The sequence below is a fragment of the Ammodytes marinus genome, assembly GCF_949987685.1.
Source record: "Ammodytes marinus genome assembly, chromosome: 12".
Classification (NCBI taxonomy): Eukaryota; Metazoa; Chordata; class Actinopteri; order Uranoscopiformes; family Ammodytidae; genus Ammodytes; species Ammodytes marinus.
In genome coordinates, this window is record NC_137216.1 from 16,944,469 (window position 1) to 16,954,720 (window position 10,252).

The window sequence follows — 10,252 nt, forward strand, 5'->3', positions numbered from 1 at the left end:
GATTATTCATTGTCATGGAATTGGGGAAGGCTACAAGAAGCTTTCCCAAAGGTTTCAATTGTCAATTTCAACTGTAGGGAACGTTGGAATATCCAACCCCTGCGCAACTTCAACTTTGTGACTGATGCTTGAACATTATCCTGAATAATCTGTTGAAACTGGGTTGAATTCATCCGACTATCCACTTTAACGAGGGCCCCAGTCCCTGAAGTGGCCACAGCATGATTGAACCTCCACCAAATTTGAAAGTAGGTAGCAGGTGTTTTACTTGGAATGCAGTTTTATCCTTTCGCCACGTAAAGCACTTTTTATAATGACCAAATAACTTATTTTTTGTCTCATCAGTCCAAAGCATTTTCTTCCAATATGAATCTGGCTTGTCTAAATGAGCTTTAGCATACTCCAAGCAACTGTATCTGTGGCGTGGGCGCAGAAAGGGCTTCCTTCTCAGCACCCGGCCATACAGATGTTTTGGTGCAAATTGCACTGAATTGTTGAACCATGTACAGATACACAATATGCAGCCAGATGTTCTTGCAGGTCTTTGGAGGTGATCTGTGGGTTGTGTGCAACCATTCTCATAATCCGCCGCATATGCCGCTCTTGTACTTTTCTTGGTCTGCTAGACCTGGGTTTAACTGCAACTGTGCCTGTGTCCTTCCATTCCCTGACAACATTCCTTACAGTAGAAATTGACAATTGAAACCTTTGGGAAAGCTTCTTGTAGCCTTCCCCTAAACCATGACAATGAATAATCTTTGTTTTTAAGATATTTTGGGAGCTGTTTTGATGATCCCATTCTGTCTCACTTCTGCAGAGAGTCAAAGAGAAGTGCAACTTGCATTTAGGCACCTAAAATACCTTTTATCATTATTAAACAGACCTTTATATGAGGTTCAAGGCTTAACAACATAATCCAACCAATTTTGTGTTTAAAGTCCTCAGTTTTACATGCTGTTACATCCATTAAAATCAGCAAAACCACAAGGGTTCCCATATTTTTGCACAGCCAGTTTTTCACATTTTATTTAATTTCATAAAACTAAATACTGCTTTTCAAAAAATCTTTGTTTGGAAAACATCCCATTACTTAGCTGTTCCTGGTAAATTAAAGACATACCACTTTTATCTTTTTTGTGTGAAAGCAGAGTCAATTATAATGCCGGCTGAGAGGGGTTCCCAAACTTTTTCATATGACTGTACAAAACATGTTTGCCCTATAGGTTTAAAAAAGAAGAAGAAAAAAAGTTTTAGACGATTAAATAATGGCGGATGTTCACATATTTCATACAGGCGCTACAGTGCTGGTTACATTGGCGTCTGCACAGTAGAACATCTCCACACCATGTGAACAGTCCTGAGGGTAGAGGACCGCCATGGTCAAACCGGTGATCATGACAAACAAGCCGATCAATATCAAGAGGATGGGTATCAGGTTTTCACTGTGGAACCAGCGGCCGGAGGAGAGTTTGAGGTAGCACGCAGATGGAATGATGAAGATGAGAGGTGTGGCACTCAGGACACCCTGGAGGGTAGCAGAGAAGAAAACCGTTCAGGCAAAACAAACACTCATACATAATACATACACAATAACCTCAAATGAACGTAGGTAGGTAGTGGACTTGATGAGTAAACATGACTAACGTTCAGCGTCAACACAACTCCCAGACAGTCGTAGGCCAAAGACATCGCTGTGCAACATGCAACTATGAGCAACGTGATGGCCACATGTTCAGCTTTTGAAAGATCCCTGCTGCAAATTACATTGGACACCACCTGAGAGCACAAACAGGAATACATGAAAATGAATGGTTTTTCCTTAAATGTAGTTTCTGCTAAATAATAGTATTCCATTATGCATTGTTTTTGCAAGTTTGAGTTAGGATAACACACCCACATGCACACACGCACACACACGGACAAACACACACACACACACACACACACACACACACAACCCGTGCAGGGCCAAGTAGTGACAAGCCTCTACAGCTGACATTGTTTAATGTTACCCACTGAGCAGCTCTGCGGGAGCAAATTGGGTGTAAAGTGCCAAGCTTCCCCTTTCTGCTCATATTGTTACAAAAAGCTCAAATCCTCCCAGTACCACTTTCCCCTCACATATGCAAACGTTTAACTGATAAATTCTTTGGTTCGGCGCATGAGAACGTATCACTTACCTCTCGTGTCACAAAACACTCCAGTGGAAATGTGGTTATTATGCTGAGGCCAAAACAGAAGCGACCAAATGTTGCCAGGTTATCATTTCGGCAGTAGTTCTCAAAAACATCTCCTGGAAGAGTGGAAAAACAAGATAAAAAATAAGATAAGACATTTGTGATCTTAGAAAATCAACAACAACAAGTGGCGTGAAGTTCAACACTGATACCTTGTGTGTAGCCGGTGAAGGTGGTATAGCCGGCCACAGCAAATGCGGCACTGATTATCAGTGCAGAGCCGACAGACACGTGGGTGACCCGAGACCAGTTAACCAGCGTGGGCTGCTCCAAGGAACCATAGATAAGAAAGCTGTTGTGGTGGCATATAAAGGCTATAGACACACATAGGGGCACACATGCAAGAGTTTCAATAACACACAAAATTAAATCACATCTCATAATAACGACAGCTTTAAGCCCTCTGATGATTTGCTTCAACTTTAAAGCTCCTTTTGAATCTCAGTATACATGTAGAACTAGAGCATTGGGCATAGACTGAACCTTTGCACACACTTGAATATTGGCCTACAATATGTCCTTGTTGTAGTTTTCTTGTTGTATGAACCAAGAGGCTCTCTTTCCTCACTTGAGATTGGATTCAATGGTACATTGAGCAAAATGTACCCCCTTTGAGACTGTGAGAGACTGCCAACTGTGCCTGCCTTAAACCAGACTTCACAGCACTATATTTTCCTAAGAGTGTGCACATCCCCGTCTAAACAGCCTCCTTTACATAATCCTGAAATGTGTGTTAAGGTCTTGGTGGACTGAAAAAGACCCAGACCTCAGGTTGCACTGCTGGGCAGCGTCATACTCAAACGAGGGATGACAACAGACATTCTTTTTGAGATGTTGCGCAGTTATTTACCAAAGGTAGAACAAATATTTAGACGGGGTGCCAATCTCCGTCATCATCAGAATCAATATCAACTCACCAAAAGACATGACACCAACTGCCTGCATTGCATTCCACTTTGCAAAAGCCCATGCATTCTCTGTAGGGGGGCTAGAGAGAGAGAGTGAAATTCATATTTAGTCACCACGTAACACAAAAGCACATGATTATGTTTGTATACTAAAATGTTGGTGGGTATTCAGTAAGAAAAAATAAAATAACCCCATGTTTCATGCACAAATTTGATTAAAATCACTATGGAAACAGAATATACATACATTTGGGGTCCAAGGGTTGCTGCTTTGATGATTACAATGATGACGATGGTAAATGTCAGCACCATAGACAGGAAGGACACCTGGTAACACACACAGATGTTTTACAGGCAGCTTTGAAATCACTTTATGACACTGACAACTGTGCAATCACCAGACGTACGTACCTTCCCAAGTCTCTCTATGTTTCGATATAGTGACAGAGGCAGCGTGAATGCAATGGTGGTCAGCAAGATCACAAAGTGCCGCTCTGCAAGTATGTGATCCGGACCAACTGCAAACACAATACATGACAACAGTAATGAGTCATTTGAAGCATTTGAACTATCCAAGAAGTGCACTGTGTAGGTTTCAATGTAGGAACTTCATTTATTGCACATGCAGTGTTTGATTATTATCTGTAATCATACCTCCTGGTATTCTCTGAAATACTTTGGTCAGTGTGTCGCCTGTTGTGATGTTGTAACTGATCATGGCTCAGAGAGAAAATGGAGGACAATAGAAAATAAATAGCAAAAGCAGGATAGAATGGAATAAATGGAATAAGACTATTTGCCAGACCATGCTGGGAATTATACATTAAATGCTACAGTATATGCAATGGTTTCATTTGAAGTGAACTCCTTTCAAACATTAAAAAACTTACCAATGAAAGGATAAAGGAACTGCAGCGCAGATAAAATCAGGAATCCAGGGAAACCGAATGTGCTTTTCATCAGTGACTGATAACTGTTTGTCCCTGACAGGTTGCCTCCTTTGATTAGTAAAATGATTGAGTAATCTGCCATGAAATGCAAACATAATGTTTTTAGTTTGTTCGTTTGGCGAGTTCACATTTCCATTTTCATAATGACACCTTCAACATACTCACCTGTGATTAACCCTACAACTATCAATAGCAGAAGGCCAAAGGGGAGGCCCGCTTGGCTCAGTGCATATGGTAAACCTGGACACATGAAATGAATAAAACAAATCAATAAACACGGTGTGTACACATAACTGCAGCTAAGTAATTCAATAAAATAATAAACGATCTCAAGAAAGCACAAAGATATAGAGCACAATTAAGACGAAAGACACAACCAAAAATACATTGTGTTACTGTAAGACACAATAAGGTGCATTAGTATGGCAAGAAACAAGAGAAGTATGGATTAGTATGATTAATACGTATTAATAAGTAATTGCTTTTCACTCATTTGCAGACAGAATATATTTTTACCCTTGATAAAATGAATTTTCACTTTTTAAGTGCAATTCATTTATTTAAAAAAAAGTAACTATCTAGTCTGAACATGCTATGCCGAGTCGGTGCTCTTTTGTGGTTTTGTGACGCTGCATAATGGACCCGGTCAATTTGTGAGAATGAAGGAGTTAATGGGGGCAACAGGCGCTAGTCATATGATACGGAGGCTTTACCACCGCAGGCTGGAACGGTATGAAAGCTTCTCCTTGTTGCACAAAAATTAGCAAATGCAGCTGATTATTTTACCGTATCCTCTCAAGATTAAGAGTTTGAAATACATATTCCAAAGGCAATGATTCATAATTCAAATAATTGATTGCATACAATTTAATGAATAGTGTTGTTAGTCAATTTACAGAGAGGACTACTTGAATTGCGAAGTGAGCATTTACCTATGATTCCAGATCCTATAATGGAATTGATAAAATTAAAAGACGCAGATATCATTGAGTTTCTTGACTTTCTGGCATCTTTTTGGGAAGGAATTAATGATCCAATTTCTTCAGCGTTTGGCTGGAAAACAGGAACACAGTCTAGTAAGTAAAAACAACAATAAACTAACAGTCTGTTTATGTCCTGCGACAGACACATCATTTTAGACGTACCTTCTGAGCCATGTTGAGCACCTGCTGGACGCTGATTTGGTTCCTCTTTGTCCACGTCTCTTGTGTGTTTTCTACTCAATCCTTTGTGGTGTGACTGAATTAGGCGATGTTAGTAAAAGAAAAAAGAAAAAAAAAGTCTATACATTTTTCTCAGCTCTATCCTTGAATACATCTCAACAGCGCCCCTGGCCGGTTATATGTCATTACTTCTACAGAGATTTTCATTGATGAGGAAGTTTAGACAGTCTCTTCGCGAGACTACTCAATACACTCGAACATTCTCCGTTGTTAAAATGTATCATATTTAATAGTCATCGATACGTTTGTCTCCAAATTGAAAGAGGTTCTGAGCGCGATTTACGCACGTGTTTTTCTGTTCTTGTACGTTAGAGTTATTATTAACCGAAAAGCAAATAGGTAAGGTATTGCACGCTGATTACAGTAATATCAATGGAAGCATGAGTCCATGACGTGGCACCATCAACGTTCTCGGTACAATTTTACTATCAGCAAAAGTCTAAATTTCTCCTCTGGAGATTGATAGTATTTTTAAGTGACCGGGAGTTTTAGTTGCCAAATAAAAATAATAATTAAAAAAACGAAATAAAATGTTGTAGCCTACTTAGTTACAATGAATGGTTAAGTTCAATAACTTACTTTTTAACGAAAAATACAATCGTTTGTATCAACAGTCAAGTTATTTTGGTGCCTAGAAATGTTGTTTTTCTTTAGTGATTGTGACATCAGTGCTTCATCGAGGACCTCAAATTGATTTTAGGGGGCGCCCTACCAAATTACCAATAATCAAATCAACGGAAGATATATAGGCTAAAGAAAGAAAAAGAAAGAAAACCTCCCTACTTCCTGGTGAATGGCCATTTAGATAGGCTACTTCGATCCAATTTGAGATATCTGTTCCTAAAATGTCATAATGACCGAATGAATTAAATCGAGTTATGAAGAAAAAGGGAAAACATTAACCCATTAGTGAGTGTATATTATAATGCTATGCAGATCAAGCTGGTGTAAATACTAACTTGTAAATACTAACTTGTTCATACAGCCTATTTGCATTACTGTAATTCTAACTTCTGGGGAACAGGTTACACTTTGAAACTTGATGCCAAAATATGTGATAACGCATTGATGCAAATGAGGAATTAAAGGATTTGGGGATTTTACTGTGAATGTGAATATAAAAAAGACGCCTTTGTTCAGGGATGGAAAGATTAGAGAATAAGAAAGTAATTTGAGATATAGCGTACAATAAGAAAAAATAGAGAACTTTCTCATGTTTGGAATTGTGAAATTGACCGAACTGTTTTCTGATTTTATGGCAGTCTCTTTCTGTTTTTATCCTACAATAATAAACTATGTTCAAGTTGCAGAGAAAACAGTGGCCGCCACAGCAGAATCAAGAATATGACGGCAAATGTATTTATACTTTTGTAAGCCTACTTTTCCAGAAATAACTATTTTTATTTACTTTACTTTTATATATATATATATATATATATATATATATATATATATATATATATATATATATATATATATATATATAAAAGTAAAGTATATATATATATATATATATATATATATATATATAAAAGTAAAGTATATATATCAATATATAAGTTGTAAGTTAGTATATATATATATATATATATATATATATATATATATATATATATATATATATATATATATATATATATATATATATATATACAAAACGTTTTAAAGTTTATACATTCTAAAGTATATTTGTATTGATATTGGGTGCCTTTGATGTGCTTTTAAAAAACTACTATTGGTACAATTCAAAGACGTTTAGAAATGTTTCCTTGCAATGCTGTATGTGTCCACCAGATGGCATCAGACTCAGAGTAAATGTCCTGGCTTAAGCTACCGTCCGAACACCAACCCCACTTCACAAAATAAAATAAAAAATTATATAAATATAGGCCGTCTCACCTTTAGGTTATCTTTCAATCTGACATGGCGTTTTCTCACTGACTGTAGGTCACACAGCTGGTGGCATGATTAAAATAATTGAATAGGCTTGAAAAACAAACAAAAAACTAACCTGGACTAAACTGAACCCCTCCACACACACACACACACGAACTGATCTCATTGTTGTGACTTAAGCTTTTAGTTTCTGATACCCGCCGGATTGCAAACATCTGCGTTCCAGACACCTCTGCACCATAATGTCCACCACAGTATTATCTCAACAGCCATTCTGGCGTCTCTGCCCTCACTTGGTACCCAGGATTCAGAACATCCGGAAGCGCAGCAACACAGTGCTCTGACTCTGCCGCTCGAGGGGCGGATGAAATAGGCGCTCTCTCGAAACCCTGGAAATTACCAGTTCTGCGCTGGGAGAAGCGTCACAACAACTCTAACCTTACAGGTTTTATTCTACACAACCTTTTAAACACGGAGAAGCTCTTCTACTCCATATTCTTTTTATATTGTTCACCTGTCGTGGATGGAAAACTGACGGTGAGTTAACAGAATCTGTTAAAGTTGTATCTCAGTGTTTTTTTCTCTAAAGAAAATGTATCCAATATACACTGAAAAGTTCGTTTATTTCCGTGAAGGATTTATGAAAGTCTGTGGCTGAAAATAAATGTATGCTATTACTGATTTGTTTTTTTTTTTTATTTATTTTTTATTTTATTGTATCTATCGGTCTGCCTATCGTAGAGCTAATGTGTCTGTTCAGCATGGAGTGGTTTCCCTTTATTGGAAATATTAAATGTTTAAAGAAGTGTGCCTGACAGGTGTCACACTTGACAATATGGGGTTGACTGTTTGTATTATATTCTATCATATTAATTTATTGTTGCGAATTGACATTTGCAATGATAGTAGTCTACATGTGGTTGGAAGGGCTGCATGGAAAAAAAGTGATTGATCCATTTTTTGCAAATCATACAGAGACAAAGCCTAGATTGCAAATCGTAGGCTTACAATGTAAAAGTTAATGGGCATTGCAGCAATTATGAGCCCACACTCCATCTTGACGACTTCCTGCTCGCATGACTGTCAACATCATTATTAGATTGCTGTCAATTAGAGATTAGACTGTTCTGTTTGCTTTTCTATCCAGAGACTGCACATACACAGCATAGCCGGCCCGGCAGAGATGATAAAAAACAACAAAACATGAATTAATTCCAGAGAACTATGTTGACAGCTCCTCATCACCAGCTATCATGCCAACGCCCTGAACTAGCAAGATCTGATTCTGTGTCCTGTGGTCTATAAGAGGCGGCGTCAGGCATTAGTAGTGGGCACTTAGGAGTTCTGAGTGTGTCTGTCCCTTAGGAGTCCACAGATGGTGAACTGTGATCACTCTGTGTATTTACGTGGAACGGATATATTTTTTCAGATCCTACTCATGGATGAAAGTCATCCCACTTATCTCTAACTCTCCAACTGAGTTGCCTTTGTTACACTTCTTCAGCTTAGTTGTTGTACTGTGCAGGTGGTCAGCGTAACCAGACAGGCAAGGATTGGCCAAAACCAAGCCATAGTACTGTATGTGTGTGATTTTGCTGAACACCCACACTTTTTATGTATCACAAAATACAACCTTATCAAAGATAGTATAGAGAGGAGGATTGATTACATCAAGTAACTCTTTAACTATACATACTGGACATGTGAATATTATATGGAGACAAAGTGAATTCAAAAAGTGTGAACTCATCCTTAACCCCGATCCCAAAAAACCCACCCGCACCGATTTTCTTTTGTGTGACAAAAGCATTGTCAATGGCAGCTGCAACTGGGCAATTTGAAAACTGCTGAAGCTGATTCTGCTGAAATATCGTACCACATTCCATGTCTCTCTTCTTGACTGCCTGTCTTTATTTCCTCATGCTTAGTTCACATACATGCTAAGTCTGCTTTCAATAATTAATTAACAGCGTCAACGACCACATTCTGAAGGCAGAAGCAGGACCCTAATGAGTGCTCTGTGGAGTGCTGTGTGGTGCAACCACCAAAAATACCAAAACTAATGTGTTGACGTTCTGTTCCACGAGAGTTGAGGGAAACAAATGTACCCATTTTAGGTTAGTCAGTGTGAGGTCATGATGCCGACAGGTTGCAGATAAATTGAAGTGGGCCTATTTGAAGCTTCAAAGTGGCAGCCCATATCTCAAGTTATGTGTAATGAGTTGGGAACGGATTGACAGAATGATGCATAACTCTTTAGAGGTTAGTCACTGCTGGTTGACCTTGTTAGCTCGAAATCAAATCAAGGTATATTTTATTTTACGGTTTCAGATAGTTATCACACTTTTGTTCCAATGCTTGTTTTCAATTGTTTGTTCCTTTTAACCAAAACTATTTTCTGTTCCTCTAAAAAGTGTTGGGCTACACTTATAGTACCGCAATATGGAGATACTGTTGTCTTTAAGATCATTGCACATCAGAAGGACATAAACAATGCATTTGATGCTGAGGAAAGCTATGTACTCAGTACTTACTGCACTATACACTATGTAAACAGTATGTGGTGCTCTATTTTAACACTGAACTGTGATTTTATGTACACTTATCACACTTTTTCCACTCATAAAGGCCACTGCACAGCAGAGCAAAGTAGTTGTGTTATGAACAGTATCGTCCATTAAACTGTGCATATGTGAAGCACATTGCTCCACTTATAAAGCCATTAAAATGTTTTTATCTCCTATAATGTTCACTCAGCTGTAGAATACAGTCCTTTAATGAAAAACCTTGACCAGCATTTTGTGTGAAATGTGATGATTGAAACACTGGTCCTGAGTGGTTTACTTGTACTTAGTGAAAATGTAATGTTAAAAAGCATGTTTTTCATTGCAGTGGTGTGTCTGGGATGGAGATGGGTTTTGGCTTGTTTTGTAATAGAATAGAAACAAATGTTATTCAAAGTGTCTATATGAGAACAGCGCCTTTGGTCTGACATAGAGGTTGTGACCAGGTCTATACACACAATGACTACTACAAAG

General features: G+C 38.2%; 1 protein-coding gene across 1 annotated transcript; it reads right to left on the reverse strand.

Moving 5' to 3' along the window:
* Positions 1–1,285: 1,285 nt before the first annotated feature.
* On the reverse strand, positions 1,286–5,252 carry slc38a11 (solute carrier family 38 member 11; the record flags this gene model as incomplete). Its single annotated transcript, XM_080038445.1, has 12 exons — positions 1,286–1,525; positions 1,645–1,776; positions 2,181–2,293; positions 2,390–2,551; positions 3,155–3,225; positions 3,393–3,472; positions 3,557–3,663; positions 3,800–3,865; positions 4,036–4,170; positions 4,261–4,335; positions 5,028–5,148; positions 5,241–5,252. The coding sequence occupies 12 exons, from the start codon at positions 5,250–5,252 to the stop codon at positions 1,286–1,288; spliced, it is 1,314 nt and encodes a 437-aa protein (XP_079894571.1).
* Positions 5,253–10,252: the final 5,000 nt, after the last annotated feature.